We start from the raw sequence: 23,250 nt of genomic DNA on the forward strand, positions 1-23,250 counted from the left end.
TAAGCAGTTTTGTCAACTATGCTTCAATAAAGCTGAGAAAAGGAGAGGGAAGACAACCTGGGGTAGAGAAGGAACCAATCTATGTGGCTGGAGCCAGATATCTGGAGAATGTGAACTAAGAGAGGTAGAGAGCACAGTCAGATGATTAGAGTTACAAAGTCCTACCAAGTTCCGACTACGTCCTGTCATGGTAAATCAGAACCCCATCCATGCAGAAGTTATGGCAGGGCAGAGGAAGAAGCTCCAGAGAGAAGGATGGAGCAGATGGGAAGTGAGCCCAGAGAAGAGCTTCTGGGCCCCAGAGGAAGGGAAGGGAATAGCTGCCCCAGCACTTTCCAGCAGTGCGGGCTGTCTGTGCCTCCTGCCAACTCAGCTCCTGGTCAGGTTCCTATCGTTTCCAGCACAAACCCCTCACTTTTGAGTTCCTTGCAGTGAGTCTCTTTTCCTTACAACTGCATGCCCTCCGACAGCAATAGAAATACCCAACAGAACTTTCAGTGAAGACAGAAAATGTTGTATACCTGTGATGTCAAATACTGTAGCCACTACCCACATGAGGCCACTGAGCACTTAGAGCACCTGGGACACTGACTTTTAGATTTTACATCATTTCAATTAAACTTCAGTATTCATACAGGGCTGGCAGCTACCATACTGGACAGCACAGCTCTATGATTATTACCACAAGGGGTCAAAGACAAGAAGCACAATCAGTAAAAAAAACAATGAAAGAGGGCATCTGGGTGGCTCAGTCGTTAAGCGTCTGCCTTTGGCTCAGGTCATGATCCCAGGGTCCAGGGAATCGAGCCCCCAAATCGGGCTCCCTGCTCGGCGGGAAGCCTGTTTCTCCCTCTCCCACTCCCCCTGCTTGTGTTCCTCCTCTCGCTGTACCTCTCTCTGTCAAATAAAATCTTTAAAAAAACAAAGCAATGAAAGAGCCAAAAAAGGAAAACCATGATGGTGTGTCCTAGAACTCAAGGAGAGGGTGCTAAACAGCACCAAAAATGACAAGAATGTTAAGGAGGACGAGTCTGGTAAAGTCCCATCAGTAGCAGTGTCTTATTAATTTGTTCACAGGAAAACCTGGATTCAAACAACGGGTTAAATCATGAAACCCATACAAAGGCAAACTAGCCATTAAAAGTAAAAGAAAAAATTTCAATTATGGGAAGATGTTTATAATGTGTGGATAAGTTAAAAAGACAATTCATAAAATAGCACAGCCCTGATTACATTTATAACACACACGTGTCTAGATCTCTAGTTTGTGGATTTCTGAGTGATTTTTAATTTATTCTTTGGCATTTTTTGTTAATTTTCAGAATTATCCACAAAGAACATATATTGTTTATACTCAGAAATAAAGGAACAAATGATAAGGTTAATACATACATACACAAAAACAGTAAACATCTTTGCCTGGTTCTTGATCTTAAGGGGAAAGTATTCAGTCTTTCACTATTAAATATGATATTAGCTGCAGGTTCTTTATAAATGTCCTTTATCAGACTGAGGAAGTTTCCATATACTAGTTTATTAAGCATTTTTGTCATGAATGGATGTTGAATTCTGTCAAATGCTTCAGCATGTATATGCTAAATTACACTGACTGGTTTCTGAATGTTGGACTAGCCTTGCACACTTGGGATAAAGCCCACTTGATTGTATACTGTTCTTCTTTTCTATATAGCTGGATACAATTTCCTAGTATTGCTTACTCCTTAACTCAACTTATACAATAATGTAGTACAAACTCATTTAATGGATTGTAGTAGTAAGAAAACAGTATTTTGCCATTTAAGTTCCTTGACCTCTTTTGAGCGTCAGCTTTCTGATTTGTGCAATTAAAACAACTTTACTGTTTTTACAGTCTAAAGACTTAGATTTGAATCTGATTATTTCCTATAACAGGCAATATAGCCTTATCATAGTAATGACCATGTTATCAGCCACCGTTCTATGAGCTAGTAGATATACACATTCATTTAAGGCCCACAACAGCCCTATGAAGTAGATATTGTTAGCATTCCCATTTTATAGATGAGGAAACTGAGGCACAGAGGTGGTTAAGAAATGCCCAGAGTGACAGAACTAGTAGGTAACAGATTGGGATTAGAATCTAAGCAGTCTGGATCTAGAGTCTGAGCACCTAACTGCTAGCTATTTTGCCTCTGGTGACTTGGCTTTAGTAAAGTCAGTACTAAGAGCTTAAGTTCTTCAAAGTGGAAATAATACCTGTTTATATGCTTCTTACAGAAACTGAGAACATACATGAAGTATAACGTGAAGCTGGTACAGTGCCTGCCTCTGTCAGAGTTTCATGTTTATTTTGCTGGCAGGACCAAATAAGGTAAACTGTAGTGTAATCACTTGTAAAATATAAAGTACTTCTAAGAAGGTAATGTCAGTTGTATGGTGAGTGCATTACATGAGAGTAAAAATGGTGTTTAGGGACTCAGCCCACTGTATGTACTGCCCAGTGGCTGACCGGAGAAGCACATTCAGAAAAACCACAACTCCGAAGGTGAACAGGAAAGGAAGGGAACAACAGGGCGAATGGCCAGTTGATAAATACTAGGATATATTCCAGATGTGCAGATATTTATGCCAAGTAGTCAAACTCTTAAACATACAATAAGCAGATCAAACTAAGAGCAAATTACTCAAAACATTTATTGAACATCTAATGCGGTCACAAAGCAGTTGGTATAGCAAAAGATAAAAAAACTAAAGAAATAAAATTTGCCTTTTTTAAGAAGCTTTCTCAGTACCTATTTTTTCCACTTAGAGCCTCGGGTGGTGGTGAGGGGGGGAGGAGCCCCTAGATCATGAAGAACAAAATGAAATTCTCAGAGTTAAAAGAGACCTAGTTTAAAAATCTTCTACCTATCTCTCCAAGTTCTTTATCATTGCACCCAATTCCTGGTTCGCTCCCTCCAAGTTCAAGGAGGCAGGCTAATTTGTCATAGCAGATGACCAAACTGCTGAATTAGTGAGACAGCTACCCCCCAGTTTTAATTTTGCTCTGCCCCTCCCCACTGCAGCCGCCCCTCACCCTGCCAAAATGCAGCCAATCAGCTGCAGCCAAGTCTCCCAGACCGAGTAGTTTAAGGAATTACGGTAATTTTCGGTGATTTAGTGATCTGGGACAAATGACCTAGATCCCAGAGCGGGGGGGACTCGGCATTACAGTAGCCTGCTCCATATTCCCAGGGGTGATCTGAGGCCTGTTCTGCCCTTTCCCGTCTCTGGGGCTCCGGCAGCAGTAGGTATGTACACTTTAGCAAAGGTACAGACGGTACGGTATTTGCTGGTCACAATTTTTTGGAAGGCGAGATTCTCTTGAAAGTCCTTCAACAGCCTTCTGCCATACCCCACCATCTATTTTCTCCTCCTGGGACTGCAGACCATTTACTAGACCTGCCCTTAGGTGCTCTTAGGTTCCTAAATTATGCCCCATTCTTTTCCTCTACATGTAAAATCTATTCCTTCACATTTGGCAAGAAATCAATCTGGTCAATCTTTAGGAAAAAAACCCACAAAGATTCACAGATCTGTGATTTAGTTTCAGGTACAAGTACTCTCTCTTCAAACATCTTTGACATTCACACTTACACTGCTTTTTGTATGTACTAAAAATGTAACTGCTTTGATGTGATGCGTTAGGAGCTTGGGACTTTGGGTTCAATATGCTCGGACATGAATCCCAGGCCTCCTGCTAGTTAGTTGTGTGGCCTTGCTGGTTGTTACCTCCCTAAGGCTCAGTTTCTCCGAAATAAGGGAGAGGTCAATAGAACACTGGTAGCATGCCCCCCGCCCCCAACCCCATGCCAACTCTGGCGTGGGAGGAGACTGCATACCATAGATCTGCTTTCTTGCTCCTTACCACAACCACACTTCCTCCAACTGACCCCAGAAATACTGAGTTAATAAAAGTAATAGTAATTATAGTAATTTATGGAAATGGCTTATCATTTAAGCCTTAATTACCATGCAGCACAATAACAATTATGCAAGCCAATAAATGTGTCAGATTCACTTTGCTACATATTTTATTTGATTTTAAACACCAACACTTATTCACATAGGCTCAATTTGTAGCTCACACAGCATGTGCCTCCTTACAATTAAAAAAATATTAGAGTGAACAGTGCCTAGGAGGGAAAATCAGGCACCTAAGGGAGAAATTAAAGAAGTAATTCATTTCAAAGAGCTTCAAGTATAGTCAATTCTCTTATCTCCCTCCCTACTCACAGGACTAAACACTTGCAGGATAGGAGAGGACTATTTCCCATTTCCAGATTTCTTTGGAGAATCTTAATGGCACAGCTTCTTTTTACACCAGGGCAGATGTAGAATGCTGCCAGCTAATAGTTTAGTTTTTCTTGGGCAGGTGCCCACCTCTTGGTCCAGTAAACTATAGCTGGAGAATAGGGGGGCTGGGCCATCTGATAAAGAATACACCTACTTGTGTTAGTTGGGTTCTCTGACCAACAGACACCAAGATGGGATTGGAAGTGCCAAAGTAGCACTTAAATCTGACTTCAGAACTGGAGGAGAAAATTTAAGACAGCCAAGATGGAAATCCTCACAGATGACCCTTGATGTGTTCCTAGGAACAAAAGCCAAAGTTGGGCATAATCTGGATGCTGACGGATAGTAAAGTCAGTATCCTGCTGACTTCCACTAATACAAGACTTTGTAATTGGGACTGCAAGTCTGCAGGGAAAGCAAAGAGGTAAAGAACCAGAGATTTATCCACTGTGAGAGGTAGGGAAATGTGGTGCTAACAACTTCATATGAACAACCCATGCCTAAGGTGGGATTTCTAATGCCAACCACAGTCCCTCCGCCTGGAAGCACTTACAGCAAGCCCGACACTAGAACTACCCTCTCTTAAAAAGCTCATTCTTTCAACTTGAGCTTGTATAGCTTCAGGAAGCAAGCCTAAGAAATGAGAGGAAGAGGACACCCAACCAGGTAAGACATTTCCATCTAGCCCAACAGTCCATGCTCACGTGCTTGCTAAGGGGACTGCAGGAGTTCCACCGGGATGCTAGGGATATCTGGACCTTTCAGGTGGATTTCTGGGTACAACTACTCTTCCTTGTAAAATCCAGCACAGTCCTGCCTCTCAATATCCCCTTACCTCGTCACTCTCAGTAAATGATCTTGCTTCCCTAGCCACAGTTAAAAACAAGAACTGGACAGGAAACATCTGTGGTCTTCTGCTCCTATCACTAACACTGGAATCCCCAAGCACCCCCAAAGGAATGCACCCTTCCTTTCCTCTCTTTCTCATGGGAAAGGAAGGTTCTTTCCTTTGCTTCTCATTCCCTCTGTGCTCCTTGGGGCCATGCTTGATCAATTAGCCCCTCTTTTTCCTATCTTTTCTTTTCCATAACTCTTCAATCCATTTGATTCTTTCCCACAAGCATTTAATCATGGTTAGTTTCTTGTACCCTAAGGGGGTTAAAAAAAAAAAAAGAAAGAAAAAAGAAAAGCCAAAACCTCCCTTCATCCTATGTCTCTCTGGAGCTATCCCCCTATTTTTCTTTCCCTTTAGAGGCTAGCTTCTTGCAACAATTTTCATTGTCAAATCTTCACTTCCTCACCAAACAGTACTCTTTGATTCACTGCAACACAGCCTTTGCGGGGGGGTTGGGGGGGGCAAATCTAACAGATATTTCATCCTTCTGATTAAGCATTCCTTCCTGCTAAAAGTGCTCCTCCCTCAATTACCGTATTACTCTCTTCTGGTTTTTCATTTCTTTGATTCTTCCTCCTCCTGAGTCTTTTACACATGTTCCTTCTTCTGTCGTCCCCTTAAATGTTGGCTTTCATCAGGGTTCCATTTTCAGCCCTGGGCTAAGTCATCTCAGCTGTTTCAATAACTTCAGCTATAGCCTTATGTGTTCAAGACCCTGCCCTGATCTCCCTGTTGAATCCTGGAGCCATGTAAACTCCCTACTGGAAACTCCTCCTTCGTGGCCCCTGGCACCCCAAATTCAATATGCCAAGAAAGAAAACTCATTTCCTCTACCACAAGGCTGCTCCTCCACTGAGTTCTCCAGCTCAGTGAATGGCTAACCCACTTAGCTGTGCGAGTCAGATTCCTGGCCATCACTCAGAGCTCTCTATTATTTTATTAAGATACCAAGTCCCCCTATTCCACCTACAAAATATCTCAAGATTCCTGCTTCTCTCTAGCTTTAGTTCTACTGCCAGAATTTATTAGGTAATTTGTTCATTCAAGATTCATCAACTTGTTGGCTATCATCACCTCTTGTTTGGATTACTGAACAGTCTCCTGGATTCTTTTTTGACTCTCTCTCATCTATTTTCCAGTTTACAGCCTGAGTGATTTTTTTATTTTTAAATTTTTTTTATTATGTTAGTCGCCATACAGTACATCGTTAGTTTTTGATGTAGTGTTCCATGATTCATTACCTCCCAATTCAAACCTTTCATTGACTCTTCAGCGTTTTCAGGATAATGCCAAACTTACCTAACACATCATAGGGTTTTCATGAGCTAGCTGCTGCTCGCTTCTCACTACTCAGCATTCCCCCTCCCGTCCACGCATATTCAGGCACAGTTTCGTACTTGTTTCTGCCAATATCCCCCTTCTCCAAGCCGTGTCTCCTTCTCCATCCATGATAAAGCGGTACAGAACTTTAGGACCCACCTTAGGCATCCACATCTCCAGAGCCTGGATCAGGTACCTTCCTGTTGAGCTCTGCCCTAGAGCCCTTCTCACATCGTAAAACACAACTGCCTGTTACCCTACTTGTCTCCTTTCTCTACTTGGTTGTGAGTTCATTGAGGGCAAGGACCCAGTCTTAGTAAACTTGAAATCACTGGTTTATATGACTTGGTTTATATTATATAGTGACTGTCATACAGAAGACCTGGATCTCACTGATACGTGGAATTTAAGAAACAAAACAGAGGATTCTAGGAGAAGGGAGGGAAAAATAAAACAAGATGAAATCAGACAGGGAGACAAACCATAAGAGACTTAATCATAGGAAACAAACTGAGGGTTGCTGGAGGGGAGAGGGATGAGGGGATGGAGTCACTGGGTGATGGGCATTAAGGAGGGCACATGATGTAATAAGCACTGGGTGTTATATACAACTGATGAATCACTGACCTCTACCTCTGAAACTAATAATATGCTATACATAATTAAATGAATTTAAATTAAAAAAAATAATTAAAAAAATTCACCAACTGACAGAAGAAATGTGGTATAGCTATATAATAAAGTATTATTTGGTAGTAAAAAGGAATGAAGTGCCAATATTTGCTAAAATATTGATGAACTTCGAAAAAGTTATGCTAAGTTAAAGAAGTCAGACACAAAGGATCACAAATTGTATGATTCCACTTATATGAAATATCTATTATAGACAAATCCACAGAAACAGAAAATGGGTTAGTGGTTGCCGTGAGCAGAGGGGAGGCGGAATGGGATGTGACTGCTTAATGGGTATGGGATTTCTGTTTAGGATGATGAAAAAGTTCTGGAACTAGTACTGGTGATGGTTGTATAACACTGTGAACATAATTAATACCATCAAATTTTACTCTTTAAAATGGTTAAAATGGAAAATTTTATGTTATATGTATTTTACAATAAGAATTTACAAAAGACCTGCATAAATATTTAATGAGCTAACAGGCTAAATGGTATTCTTTTGAGTGTAGGTAAAGTAGAAAGAACAAATACTTGTTAGTACTTTATGGTTCATAACACAACTGTCATCTCTCATTAATTTTCATAACAATCCCATCAGATAAATTGTACCACCAACCATATTTTAAGTGTAAAGAAACAAGAACAGAGAAGTTAAGTGACTTGCCCAAGGCAGAACTCAAATCTAGGCCTGCTATGCAGTAAGACTGAGAATCTTCTATCAAACAACTACATCTCTATAATAAAATACTGAGTAGTGAGTGAGGTAATTCATTCTGCAATAAGGATTTCAAATCATCCTCTAACTGTGCAATTTAATCTGTAGACATAAAACAGGGTACTTAAATAAATTTAAAAGAAGTCTAATTTGAATTAATACCTGTTGCTTAAAATTTTCATACATGAAGAAACATCTCCATTTTTTACCACTGCATTTAACATCTTGGAAAGCTGATAAAAATCTACTATCTGTTGTAGAGACACGGGTTACATATTTATTAATAGTATAAAGAGCTAAGAATGGATAATTGAGAATGGACTCAGAAAGCTTACCCGTTCTTGGAAAGGTTCATAGCTCTATACCCTCAGAAACGCCTAGCCATAGCCATATTCTGGGTCCTAAATACCACAGTGAGCAGCAATACTACCAATTACCTTTAACCTGACCTGGGACTATAATCTGCTTTCCTTGACATGCTGACAAACACCAAACTCAATTCAGAACTAATTTCTGGAAGGGCAAAATTTTCTTTTCTTTTTTTTTTTTTTAAAGATTTTATTTATTTATCTGAGACAGAGAGAATGAGAGAGACAGAGAGCACATGAGAGGGGGGAGGGTCAGAGGGAGAAGCAGGCTCCCTGCCAAGCAGGGAGCCCGATGCGGGACTCGATCCCGGGACTCCAGGATCATGACCTGAGCAGAAGGCAGTCGCTTAACCAACTGAGCCACCCAGGCGCCCAACCTGACCTGGGACTATAATCTGCTTTCCTTGACATGCTGACAAATACCAAACTCAATTCAGAACTAATTTCTGGAAAGGCAAAATTTTCTTTCAGAGATTAATTCCCAAGTATTAGGATCACCTAATGCTGGCATTTCTATAAGAATATACCATAATTCTCACAGTTACACCACACTCTAGAGTGAAAAATAAAACCTTATCCATCCAAATAACAAAGTATTACTGGTTCAACATAGGATTATTTAAAATATTCAAACAATGGTTTTAAGTTCATTTTTCAGACACATATCAGTAATTGAAGAAGAAGAAGAAAAAAGAATACTTACAACACATCCCTGAAGTCTCCAAACACATACATGTGCCTAAAGCTGTCAATAGCTATGACAGGGCAATCTGCTGGAGTTTTCTGTATGTGCAGAAGAGGATGTCTAAATTTGTCACAGTCAGCATGTAAGAAGTTTATTGTACCTTTACAGGAAATAGAATTTGGAGAGGGAGATTAGAATTTTCTTGACTGTAGTCTCATAAGATTGTAAGTTCACGAAAAGTGACATAAATTAATGAATTTCAATAATCAACATGCGTTAGAATAATATAGATCACAAAAACTACAACCTAAATATTACAACATTTAAAAGAGGTAGAATTTTAGTGCTTAGGGCAGAGTATAATTTCCGGAGAAATTATATGAACTCAAACTTAATTCAGATGGTCTGATTAATTTCTTTTATTTTCCTTAAATGGACAGTTCCCTATCCAGGTCTTGGTTGTGAGCAAGTTCATGAAACTGACAGATGAGCTTTTCTCAAGGAGGATGCCCTTCCAGTCCCTACTGGTTGACATTTAATTTATTTCAACCCCAAAACACTTAGTACATGACTAATAAGAGCATGGATCTATACAATGCCCTCACTTTGTTTGACTTTCTTCTCTCACTACAGAAGAAAAGTGGGTGAAAACTCAAACTCCTTTCTGATGGTTTGGAGAGCTCCACAGAGAACTACTCAACTTTCTTTTATTTAGAAATAAATGTTAGTCTGTGTAAGTTCTCTCGGTGATCTCTCTGGGACTATCCATTAGAAAGGGACCAGACAAATATCAAGGTGCTGGAAGAAAGTACCTAAAACTAACGTTGTTGTCCACGCATGACCCCACTTTTCATGCTATTTGATTTTAGGGAGCTAAATAGTCATGTGTTTCTCTGTTTTTTTTTTAAAGCCACTACTTCATAATATCTCTACTAATGCTTCCCACCCCCATGTTGACATGTAAATTCAGGGGTTGAGTAGAGTTAACATTACTTATTAAATTTTTAACCCAAATATGTTTACATTGATATGAATGTAATGGGGGGAGCAGAGGGACAGAAGAAAGGCTGAAAATAAACACCTTAATCTGTCTACCTTTTTCACTTATTAATTGTCGGGCTACTTCATTCTGGAATATTTCTAAACTTTCCGTATCTTCTTTCATGTGGAAGAGTATGAGAAAAGGCAGTCCTTCTTCTGTCAATTCCTGTATACAGAAGTATTCAATAAGAATTATCAGGCCTTGCCATTGTTCTAGGTAGGAACAACTTGAACCCAACTCATGTAACATGCATAACAGTTGCAACATGCCAGGGAAAAAAAGGTCCAGTGGTGTAAACAAACATTAGCCTCAATGGCAGAAGGAACCCATGCCCTCTCCCTCAAGTGCCCAGGCACTCAGAGGACCCACGTGTCCTGTTCCACTGCTGGGACTGATCTGCCTTAAAATAACTACTGCACTGATCTATCAGCTCCTTTTATTTTTTTTTTTAAAGATTTTATTTATTTATTTGAGACAGAGAGAATGAGAGAGACAGAGAGCACATGAGAGGGGGGAGGGTCAGAGGGAGAAGCAGGCTCCCCGCCGAGCAGGGAGCCCGATGCGGGACTCGATCCTAGGACTCCAGGATCATGACCTGAGCCGAAGGCAGTCGCTTAACCAACTGAGCCACCCAGGCGCCCTATCAGCTCCTTTTAGATGAAACCATGACATTTAAAAAATGAGTTGACCAAAGGAGGAACTATGTTGGTTCTTTATCAAAATGTTGTTGATTTTAGGGTAGGGTAAACATGATTAGTATTTTCAGTCTTCACAAATAACACTGAAAAACTGAGTGAGTGTACCAGCAACAAATAAATCTAACTGACTGGGAAACATGTTTTTTCTAAAGTTTATTGCAAAAACCCTTCCACTTACATGAGAACTACCCAAAACTAAAAAGTGGTTGGTACAGACCAAAACACAAAAACCCCACAAGACAGCCAGTCTTTAACCAATACACAATGTATCCGACATTATTAACAAGTACCTGCCACTACGTATGTGTATATGTCTATACAAGGTACAGACACAAAAGCACCTCAAAAATTACTGAATGCCCTAAAAACTTGTATTATTGTTACTGGGGAATAATCAAGAGAAATGTGACGAGTAGACAGCAGATTTTCATCATTTCTTCTCTCTGACAAATGCTAACTTCTGACTCATAAGAAAAAGCCCAGAAAGGGCTTCATAATAAAATTATTATAATAAAATTATTTCCATCAACAATCCTCTTGCGTGTCTCTCTGTAATTTAGGAATTGCAGCAGCAGAAAACACAAACATCCTTTATGCTAAAAAAACTAAAACTGGAACCTATCTTCTAGGACATAAGCTTGCTTATGGTTTCCGTCTCAGTGCTGAAGCCTGTTATGCTCATATACGGAATAAATTATTAAGCTTCTTGTCACGTTTACCTTTTTCGATTGAGATATAATTCACAAACCATAAAACTCATCATTTTTTTTTAAAGATTTTATTTATTTATTTGTCAGAGAGGGAGAGAGATAGGGAGTGGCAGGCAGAGGGAGAGGGAGAAGCAGACTCTCCACTGAGCAAGGAGCCTGAGCCAAAGGCAGATGCTTAACCGACTGAGCCACCCAGGCGTCCCAAAATTCATCACTTTAAAGTGTACAATGTGGTGGGTTTTATTATATTCACAAGGTTTTCAAACATCGACACTACCCAATTCCAGAATGTCTGCATCACTCCAAGAAGAAAACCCACACTCACTTGTGAGCAGTTGCTCTCCGTCTCTCTTCCCCCACGGCCCTGGCACCACACTGATCTTTTAGCAAGCTGACTTACAATTTCTTCCTCCTCACTTTTTATCTCTTCAGCTCACATTTTTTTTCTTTCCCCAACACATTCATTGCTTCTACTCCCACGGTTATGTCTTTGGACTCCTCTGCTCTAGCCCGGCAACTTCAACTATTCCAATAATCTCCATCATCACTAACTGGTCCCTTCTCTATCTCCAAGCCCAGTTCCAGTCCACAATCCAAGTCTGGATTCCCAACTTCCTGTTCGATATCTCCATTTCAAAGTCCAACCAGTGCCTTCAACACTCATTAATGCACAGGCCCCTCTTCTTATTTCCCTATTTCCATGAGTACTTCTACTTCTTTTCTGCCCTTTTGTTACAGGACCCAAATGCCTCTTCTAGAAAGTCATCCCTGATTCCTACCCCATTTCCGCCAAAGGTAGAAATGAAGTCTCTCCTCTGAATTCCCAGAACATTTTCATAGTGCCCCTCATGTAGCATGGGGTATATCTTTAATGTTCCATTATCTGTATGCAAACTACTGAACTGAAAACCTCTTAAAAACAGAGAATTTCACTTTACTTCTCTTTTGCTCACAGATTACTACACACAATAATGTGCAGTCAACCTATGACTGAATAAATGAAGACAGATGTTGCTGAATAAATACTAATTGGGAAATAAGACTCAGCAGTCACCTTCTAGAAAATTTAAGAGCTAGAGGCACATGGGTGGCTCAGTCGCTTAGGTGTCTACCTTCGGCTCGGGTCATGATCCTGGGGTACTGGGACCGAGCCCCACATTGGGCTCCCTGCTCAGCAGAGAGCCTGCTTCTCCCTCTCCCACTCCCCCTGTTTGTGTTCCCTCTCTTGCTGTCAAATAAATAAATAAATATAATCTTGAAAAAAAAAGAAGAGAAAATTTAAGAGCTAGAAGGTTAAAAGTAAAAACAAATATAACATATTGCTTTATTAAACTAAGCAAAAGTATGGATGCACTAACAACTATTAGGAGAGAACAGATGAGTAGTTTGAATACATCCATGTCAATTAGTTTGCTATATCAATTTACATGCATTAACACAATAGCTGGTAGTTTATGCTGCCTGGGCTTCCATGTTTCCCTGTGCCCACACCAACATATTCTTTATGAAATAGGTATTAAAAGATAACCCTCAGGGGAGGGTCATCCAGACAACCAACTTTAGAGGTTAATAAACCTTTCCTCAAAGTTTAAATGATTTGGGGTAGTGGGTTACAACATGTAATAAAAATCTAAAGAATTTTAAATGTGAAACTACTATGGGGGTGGCCAGAGGAACCCCTATTTATTGTTTTAAGATTTTCCAGGTCTATACATTTTGACTCTGTTTTAGAAACTATTCCTGTAAGAACTGCCAAAGTAAAAAACAGTATGGATATTCTTTAAAAAAATTAAAAATAGAATCACCATATGATCCAGTAATTCCACTACTGGGTATTTACCCAAAGAAAACAAAAACACTAATTTGAAAAGACATATGCACCCCTATGTTTACTGCAGTATTACTTAAAACAGCCAAACTATGGCAGCACCCCAAGTGTCCATCCATAGGTAAATGGGTAAAGAAGAGGTGGCATGCATATATATATATATATATATATATATATATATATATATATGAGGTAGTATATATACATATATACGTACACACAATGGAATATTGCTCCGCCATAAAAAGAATGACATCTTGCCATTCGGAACAACATGGATGGATCTAGAGGGTTTAAGGCTAAGTGAAATCAGTCCAAGAAAGACAAATACTATATGATTTCACTCATGTGTGGAATTTAAGAAACAAAACAAATGAGCAAAGGGAAAAAAGAGAGAGAGGGAGCGACAAATCAAGAAACAAACTCTTAACTATAGAGAACACACTGATGGTTAGCAGAAGGAAGGGGGTGGGGGATGGGTGAAATAGGTGATGGGGATTAAGGAGGGCACTTGTGGTGAATGATGTATGGAATTATTGAATCACTATACTGTACACATGAAACTAATGTAACACTATGTTAAATTATACCATAATTTTAAAAAATCAGTTAATTAAAAAATAAAAGAATGTGCATTTTGAAAAAAAAAAAAAGGAACAACTACCAAAGCAGGTGAATAATTGTGACAAGTTACTGTATCTTTCTAAGCCTCTGAGGACTAAATAAGCTAATGCAATAAACACATGTATTCGGCTAAACATACCCAAAGCCTAGCGAACTGAGAAAAGTAGCAGGGATGTTCACTCAACAAACTAGGAAGAGTGCAAGCAAGCAAGCTTTACTGGAACATCCCCGCTCAAGTCTAGGTGTTGTAAGAGGCTGCTTCTGGGCCACAGCTGCAGAGCCTAAAATATTTACCACCTGACCCTTTACAGAACTGCCAACTCCTGACTAGGTGGTGGTTATATGGGTATGTGATAATTTGAACTATATATGTAAAATCTGAACTACACACAATTCTTTCATGTGTAATGCACAGCTCTCTTATGTACCTCACAGACATAGCCCTTTGTACTTGTTCCTTCAAATATTTTAAAAATGACTTTTGTGTTTGTTTTCATGGGAGCTGTAAGAGTTTGGATGGACTTTATTTCAGGATCACTGAGGTCAGTTATAACATCTGATAACTACTTTCATTATTACGATGAAATAACAAAATTTCATTCTTTCAGGATAGACAGGAATCAGAAATACCTTTTTATGGCAAAAGATTATTCACTGTATATAATTAATTGTAACTAAAATCTGCACAGCACTGCTTCTCTAGGGCAGAATCACCTGAGAGGCATGGTCCAACTCATTTTCAAGGCTACTGCTGGAAATGCAACAGAGAGGGGTTCTTGGATAGCAAAAGCTAAGAATTAGTGGCCTCTATTACAGAAATGGCTATGACATAGTTCTGTTCACTGTATGACTGTCACAACTGGTAAATGTGTAGTAAAATAGTAAGATGGCTGGAGGAAGCTTGCTCTTTCAGAAATCTTTAAAGATAACACACATCAGAAAGTCATACCTCTCCATTTTCAAATGTTATTTCTCGAACAAGAGGAACGCATTTATCTTGAATCCAATTATAAGTCCCATCGAAATTTGTCATAGATCCCAAGTATACCATATCTGGAGCAGAATGCTGTTACAAAAGCAGAGGAAAAAAATTAAACAAATCTAACCTGTGCTAGCAAAAATGCATTCTCAAAGCCATCTATGAGCCAGAAAATCTACAGGGTATACAAAAAACAAACAACCCCCCCCCCCAAAAACAAAAACCACCGAACTTCCGAGAAAGAGAGCTGTAAAATTCTGTATTTATCAGAGACCTAATTAGCCAACCCGTGATGTCTAAGCCTTCTGCTTTTCCTTAGATATGAGTCAATTAATTGTTTATCAGTATCTTCACCAATGGCAGGCACTGTGAAAAAGAATTATCTGAATTAATTAATTTAACTATCCCTTAGAGTTGAAAATGTTAGAAGAAAATCTGGAAACTTCTAGGGAAAGGGCCTTGAAAAATATAAGATACTATATAAATGTAAGGCATTGTTATCTCTAATATTACTTACCTACAGTATCTCTTTTCACAATTCACCCAAAATCAGTATTTATGAAGTGCTTAAAATGACAACAAAAATAATAGCTATCATTAACTGCGTAAACTTACTGTGTCCAAGCACTGTTTGGTGTAAGCACTTTATATGTGATCACTCACTGAATCCCTGAAACATCCCCATAAGGCAAGGACTCCTATAATCACAGCTATTTTTATTAATGAACAAACTGAAGGACAGAGAAACTAAGAGACTTTCCAGGAGTTACACACCTAGGAAGGTGGCAGATTTGACACGAAAATGGAGTCTCATTCCAGAGCCCATGGACTTAACAACCAACTGTACTGGATTCTGATAATCTAGAGACAGTCACTCGATGTAACCTGCTATTGATGAAATGCACTTGCAGAAAATACAGGCAAATACCTATCTGAATTCTGAATAGGAAATGAGCTTTCTAAGCAAAAAGTTCATTCATAGGACTACATAAAAACCAAACACTTTAGTATATCAAGACACTGCAAACAGCATTAAAATGAAAACTCTGAATCGAAAAAATATCAACAGTTTCCCATTCGTGCGTGTGTGAAAAACTGCAATGACAGACCAGCAGGTCAATGCGATGACAAACACCGGGATTTTCGCCTCTCGATTGTGGCTACCATCAGCTGGGCCTAAGCAGCTACTTCTAAGTTTAGATACACTTAACTGCTTAGCCAAGGGTCAAAAGCAACCTAGTTGCTCCCTGTTGTCTGGCAAGTATCAGGTTAATTTAAACCCCAGAGGACTTGGGAGCTTGGCTAGTCTGATGCAGGTAGAAGTGATGATCACAGACCACAGAAGCATTTTTGGAATTTGGGTCTCATAATGAATGCAAAACAGAGAGATGAATAAGGCCTGGGGATCAGGAGATCTCTAGTCCCAGCTCGGCCACTAAATCCCTATGTGACTTTAGGCCTACGTGTCCCATCTTTACTTTGAAAGGTTTGAATTAGTACCAGATGACGCCTCAAGGTTCATTTCTGTACTAAAATTCGATGATTCTGTGAATTAACAAGTATAAAACTACAGATTATCCTATACATGTAAATTATATTTAAAATTATACACACTAAGAAATAGCGACTTACCCCTGGTGGTTTGTAGATTATGTTGTCTCCACTGTATCTTTCTGGTTTTGAAACAGCTCTAATAGGAGGAGAGAAGTAGTAATGATACGTTTTAAGAATAACAGCAGTGATATACTTGAATGAAACAGAATGGGCTGGTTGTTTTGCAATGTATGTATTATAATGACTTGAAATATATACCTGTGCATCATCTTTCCTACTCATAAGACTGTAATACTAACAACAAGCATGTATTTAAAGGAAAACTTTAATATGAGGCAGACTTTTTCAAAGGAAAAGTTTAGTTAGCTGTTTTGGGGACTCAATATTTTATAAGTTTGGATTGGCAGTTGTAGCACCAAAAGCCATTTTTGACACCAGACTGTTTCCAGTAACTGGGGATCAAGGTCACTGATGTGGTCACATAGATCAATCACAAAAATAAATTATTTGCCTCTAAGTCAAACTCAATCAGAATTCTCTACTTTTTATTTATTTTATTTTTTAAAAGATTTTATTTATTTGACAGAAAGAGCAAGAGAGCACAAGCAGGGGGAACAGCAGAGGGAGAGGGAGAAGCAGGCTCCCCGCCGAGCAGGGAGCCCAATATGTGGCTTGATCCCAGGACCCTGGGATCATGACCCGAGCCAAAGGCAGACGCTTAACGACTGAGCCACCCAGGTGCCCCTACTTTTTACTTTTTAAAACCAAAACTTGTAAAAAAAAAAAAAAAAGATGAACTGAAATAATTTCCATCATTAGAATATAATTCCACAATAAGCAATTTTTTTATCTGTTCACCATCGTTTCCTATGCCCCAGTACAGTATCCAGCACATAATAGGTGTCCGATAAATGTTTGGTGAGTGAACTCTACAACAAATTCTAAGTCAAATAGGTAACTTTTTTTCTTTCTAAATTATATTTGAGTGACTTGAACACTGATTTCTCTCCAGTTTATGACTAGAGCAGTAAAGGAAGGAGGTGCAAGGGATGTTAACCAAGACTGATGCCAATGGAACGAAAAGGAAGAACATGCTCCATCCATCCATCCATTCGTTCGTTCGTTTGTTCACTAACTATTCACTAGGTGCTTCCTTCGTACCAGGTATGGTCTCGGCACTGGGTACACAGCAGTGAACAAAACCAACAGCACCTGTGTTCTCATGAAGCTTACATTTTGGTGGAAAGAGACAAGCAAACAGATATATTTATTTGGGGTGATCAAACACCAATAAAAAAGGTGCTCTGAAGAAAACTAAGTGGTGAAAGAATGACCAAGTTGGATGATGGCAGTGTTATTTTATATAAAGCTATCAGGAAAGCTCTTCCTAAGGAGACGAGATCTAGGAGAAGCACCTCAGACACCAAGCACAGTAAGGGCAAGGGCCCTGCTGCAGAAGTGCCACCGTGTCTGAGGAAGCAAGCAAGTGGCCCGTGCGGCCGGAGAGCAGCCCCGCCCAAAGCATGGGGGTGGGGCAGGGAGAAGTTCTTCTGTTATTTACTCCTACACTGAGCTCCCAGTATCACTGACAGCATTCACAATAAAACACATACAAAATCTACAGAAGTATTACAACAAGGACAAAGGTCACAAAATGGAAAGGACAGACTGTGCCAGAAACCTGGACTCTACTCAAGATAGGCACCAAAATGGAGTCTAACAGTTACGGGCCAAAGCAAAGAGAGAAATCATACTGCATAAAGTCAAAGGATGATGGCGATAACCCCCAGTGAAAAGAAAGGGAAAGAACTATAGAATGATTCCATTTTGAGAGAGAAAGAAAAAAAACAGGAGGGAAAGTCAGAGAAGTCAGAAAAATAAGGAGCAAGCCAGGGGTATTCAAGGCAGCCTACATGTAGACACAGCAGATAAAGGCTAGGGCAGTTGATTGGCCCAGCCTTCTGAGAAACTGAAGAGGATTAAAGACTGAAAAAAGGCCACTGGACTTGGCAGTTAAGAAGCGTTTCGTGACTGTGCAGAGAGAAGTCTCACGAGAGTAATGAAGGCAAAAGTCGGCTTCCACTAGGGTAAGGATTTTTCACTGGCTGGCGTTTAAGAAATTCAAGGTGGCCAGGCATAAACTAATCTTGGGGAAAAATTAGAAAAGAAAAGAAAGAGATGAGATTATAGCTCAAGAGATAGAACAGAAAGGTCAGGAAAGAGAGAATCATGTTTTTGGCAAAAGAAATTAGGTCATGAAAAGGGTCAGGGTGAAAACACGGGAAAGTGAGGACAACTGCTGGATGAATGCCAAAGAGGATCCTCGAGGGATGGTTACAAAGATGGTTACAAAGACACGAGAAAAGAGGTGAACCTTGGGAAGGAGTACTGTTCCTCTGGGACAGGGAAGACAGAAGAAAAGGTGGTGGAGAGCTGGAGATTAATCAAGACAACGAAGCCCATGCTTCTTCATGAGAAAGCCTAGGAGTTGTTTCAGTTTGGAAACCCCACATGTTAGAACTATGTGGGAACACAGAATAGTGTTAGTAAATGAGCTGGATAAAAGCATGAGAGGTAATTGTTAACTTGTCCATTCTTTTCCACTCACCCATATTCTGAAATAGAATATAGTATAGAAAGAAGAATAAACAAACTTTTAAAAAGAGGTCAGAGATAGGTGTAAGGAAGACTGGCTGGTGACTTTAAGGGAACTGAGATCATGTCTGGAGAGGTCATCTTCAGAAAATAACCACACACAACAAGAATGTCACATGGCAGCCAAGTCGACCCACTAACACACTCTCAATTAAGATACTTACCCAAATGCAGAAAGGAAGGCACAATCATCGTGCAAAATATTTGCTACTCTTTCAAAAACTCTATAGTTTTCTGAATCCTTTTGCTCAAAATATCCAATGATATTTCTTTTGCTGCGCTGTAAAATAAAGTATGTAATTATTTTACAAACATATATAGATATGCTATAAATGTGTCATTTCATCCACCCAGCTGTTGTTCAATTATCTACAAATGTAGCACTAGAAATGCGTATTTGGATTTTAACATCTAGTCCAAAACTATTAAAGATTATATTAGGTTGAAAACAATCTTACCTCCCATCTAATGTAATCATAAACATTTCCTTCTAGCATTTTATTTTAACTGATCAGTGATAATCTATTACTAAATAAGGTGAGGAATTCCTAAATAAGGTAACTATCCTTAAAATAATACATCGATTCATAACGTATGACTATGGGTAGAGACTCCTTCATGGGTTTCTCACACTCCTACACGGTTAGGTGCAGCCAAATGCAAGACCCTGAGCATTCTTTACCCAGGCCGTTCCTGAGGGTTGTGCTTACAGCAAGCAATCCTGAAGTGTGAGGTAATCTCCCTCCAGGACAGAGAGCAGGCTTACTGCTGGCTCTGAAACCGGAGTTCTCCGAGGCCACAGTTCTCCCACCACAGAACCCACGGCGTGTGCAGGCATCCATCTGGACCCTCCATGTCACCTCCACAGGACTTGGGGTCGGGGGTGGGGGGAGGTTGAAGAAACAAAGGCAAACATGCTCCCATTGTTTGCTGGGATGTGAGCAATAAAGTCCTTTATCTCTGACCCGGGAGCCTTGTGTCTTCTGATAGCATCCATGAAAGGCTAACTAACTTCTTAGCGTGGAAGCAGGGTAAAAGTCAAATCTCAAACCTGACAATGACAACCTAAAGCCCCAACTTGATAGCTTTTTTTTTTTTTTTTTTTTAACTACTAAGCATACGGTGGGAAGGGTTTTATTAACGGAGGACTGTTTTAGAGGACACTGGAAGTTATACAAAGAGCTGACACAGGACTCATTAGAGCAGAGAGCCTGAGGGTCTCCACTAAGGAAAATATGGAAACTCTCTGGCTGTGTACGCCTGACATTAACTTCTACGGCTTCACAACTCAGGCTATTCTTTGCCTTCGATTGATTTAAATTAGTGCAGCTCTACTGTATGCTACAGATTTTATCCAAAGACTCAGAGAATTAATTCAAGAAAAATTCAACTCGCTAAGTCTGTAAATGTCAGATCCACTGCAATGAATTATAAGAAACTGTCCAGATTCTTTGATTGCATAAGACTTTGTTTACATTAATTAAACAGGCAATGTTCATTTGATCCAGTAAAAGTTAACTTACATCAAGAGTGGTGATTTCTGCTAAGTCATGAAGTTCTTGAACGGGGTCGCTTTTTTGTTGCCTGATGTAATCTGCAAGAGCTTTCACTGAGCGCTGGCCCCTGTATTCTCTCTTCATCATCATCCCATTACGAAATAATTTGAGGGTTGGGTATTTGCTTATCCTATATCTCTGGGCTATATCAGCTAAAAGAACGAAAAACAAAATTAACTTCACCCTCGTACTTGGGTCTGGGTGAGCCCATTAGGCCAACAGTCAAAAATCTTACAATTATTTAGTGAGGATATTTTGGTTCATATAATTCTTTTTCAATGTTAGAGAAAAAAATTAATCGTGACAAGTTTATACTGATTAAAAGGTCAGGATCTGGACATGTATTGCCTGGTTTAAATCCCAAATCTATTTACTGGCTGTATGAACTTGTAAGTTATATCAACCCTCTCTGCCTTAGTTTCTCATCTGTTATGTAAGGATAATAATTTCTACCACACAGGTTTGTTTTAAGGACTAAATGAGATAACACAAATGCATGACCCAGTAAGTTTAGTGTTAGTAATTATTATTATAGATAGCCAGAAAATAATTAGAATGTGCAAAATTCCCATTTTGAAAAGTTATTCAACTCACTTTATACTTGCGAGAATCTCTTACAGCATTTAATAAAAGAAAATTAAATTTAAATTAAAACTATACTCAAAGGCTAAAAATATTAGATTCTTCGGCTAGTAGAGGAATAATTCATAATCCCAAATACACAAATTTTGTGTAAGCTAACAGAATAAAACCCAAAAGTCAGCAGTATATACTAAAAAAAAAAAAAAAATTTCCCCTTATTATGACCTATTGGTATATTCTCAGGCAGTGGAGATTTTAAAAAGAACACACACACACACGCAAATCCTTGAAATTAGTGTGTATAGTCTCAAAAAATCAAAATGTATGCTGATCTCATTTGTAGAAATCACAGTTACTAAGATATAGACTCAATTAGAATGGAAAAGCCTTTAAATATTTCTGCTATTATTTCCAAGAGGTGGCAAATACGAGAAATCAGTATCTTCTAGGCACTGGAAAAGCTCAAATGCCACACTACGCACATAGATGAAAAGGATAAAAGATACACTGAATTTTTTAAATGAAGGGGACCAGAGAGGGGACTGAAGTGACCTAAAACAGGTGACATTTTTGCTTTAACTGAGTTGTAAAATGAGGGCAGAATTCTAAAATGGTGGCACAAGAAGCCATGAAAATTCTCTTACCCTGCCTCCCATTTCTAGTAGCTACAAAACAAAACAAAACCAACATAACAGCAATAAGGCTCTGCTGACCACCTTAATTTCTTTTTTTCCCACCTTAATTTCCTAAGAGATTCTATGGTACAAACAAGTGTACTAGCGAATATACATATATGTGTGCTGACAGTTTCATGGGTGTGTACATAGGTCAAAATTATCAATCTGTACACTTTAAATACATAGTTTATTGTATGTCAATTATACCTCAATAAAGCGGTTTTAAAAATCTAAGTGAATATTGACTATACAAAACAATGACAGATCTTGGGGGATTTGACACAAACTAAAATACATGATGACACCAAGAGCATCTAAGCTGGGGAGGAGAGGTGACGAGGAGGTTAATGATCCTAAGTATTTTAAGGTCTTCGCACTGCTCAGGAGGAGGGAAAAGTACTTACAATAATATTTGGTAAGTCAAGGTGTATTCGTGTTTTCTCTAGGATAAACAATCAGAGAGCTAAACTGATGTATGAATATGGGTTCTTAGAAGGAGGTTTAGAGAAAAGGCTACGTAACTAAGAGCATGTAACACTTTGGTAAACTCCATGGAAAATCTAAAAAGGAGGAAATAGTGCTTAACTACTGAAATCCTTTGAACAGAAGACAAATCGAAGCAAAAGAAGGGACCCACTGGTTATATATGAGGCCAAGGAGAGTACTTTATTCACCAAATCACAGAAATCTGAAATAATTTTAAGGTATCTCAATATACACATATTTAATATAGACACTAATCTATTTAGAAGCTGGTACTTGTCGAAGCAGAAGACTAGTGGATATATCACTACATGCCCTTTTTCAGCCTAATAACCTATGAGAAAACCCATCTCTGAGGTGTTGTAGGAATCGCAGGGGTTCTATCACCCGAGCAAGGAATTAATGAGATTTACATTGGTGCTACAAACCGAGGGCTGGGAGTGCTTCCATCAGCAAGCAGAAGTCTTTTAAGATAAACAGAAGCACTTGCTGTAAGGCAAAGGCCACGAAGGCTTAGGCTTACCCTGCGTCTAAGAAAACCAGCCCAGAAAAACAATAAAAAGTAAGGAACTTTAACTTCCTAATGAAAAGCCCCTTCAGTCCCCAGCACACTACACCGTGAAACCTGGCATATTATAAAGTGAATGTTTGCAGTGACATAGAAATGAAAACGATTTTAATAAAAATGCTGTTACAATAAGGTTAAGTAATTCTACTGTCCAGTGCCACAGTGCTGTGGTCTGGAATATGGAAAATGTCTTTTTAAAAGTGACTATTTCCCCCAAATACCATCAACAGAAGACTGCTTAACTACAGGACGGTACACCCATACAGTGAAGTACTAGGCTGTTACGTAAAGGGATGAAAAAGATCTCTTTATGCTGCTAAGG

At 39.2% G+C, this 23,250-nt stretch overlaps 1 protein-coding gene across 1 annotated transcript in view; it reads right to left on the minus strand.

Annotated features, from left to right (window-relative positions):
- Positions 1 to 23,250, minus strand: part of ERP44 (endoplasmic reticulum protein 44) — a 93,179-nt gene that overhangs the window by 10,723 nt on the left and 59,206 nt on the right. Inside the window, exons 5-10 of the mRNA XM_045882783.3 lie at positions 20,586 to 20,770; positions 19,227 to 19,342; positions 16,486 to 16,543; positions 14,824 to 14,940; positions 10,068 to 10,179; positions 8,991 to 9,132 (exon numbers count right to left, since the gene is read on the minus strand). Coding sequence (XP_045738739.2) covers positions 8,991 to 9,132; positions 10,068 to 10,179; positions 14,824 to 14,940; positions 16,486 to 16,543; positions 19,227 to 19,342; positions 20,586 to 20,770 — 730 coding nt within the window. The remainder of the gene's footprint in view (positions 1 to 8,990; positions 9,133 to 10,067; positions 10,180 to 14,823; positions 14,941 to 16,485; positions 16,544 to 19,226; positions 19,343 to 20,585; positions 20,771 to 23,250) is intronic.

Source organism: Mirounga angustirostris, unplaced genomic scaffold (genome assembly GCF_029215605.1).
Source record: "Mirounga angustirostris isolate CCGP_5_RB_7025 unplaced genomic scaffold, mMirAng1.0.hap1 SCAF_15, whole genome shotgun sequence".
NCBI lineage: Eukaryota > Metazoa > Chordata > Mammalia > Carnivora > Phocidae > Mirounga > Mirounga angustirostris.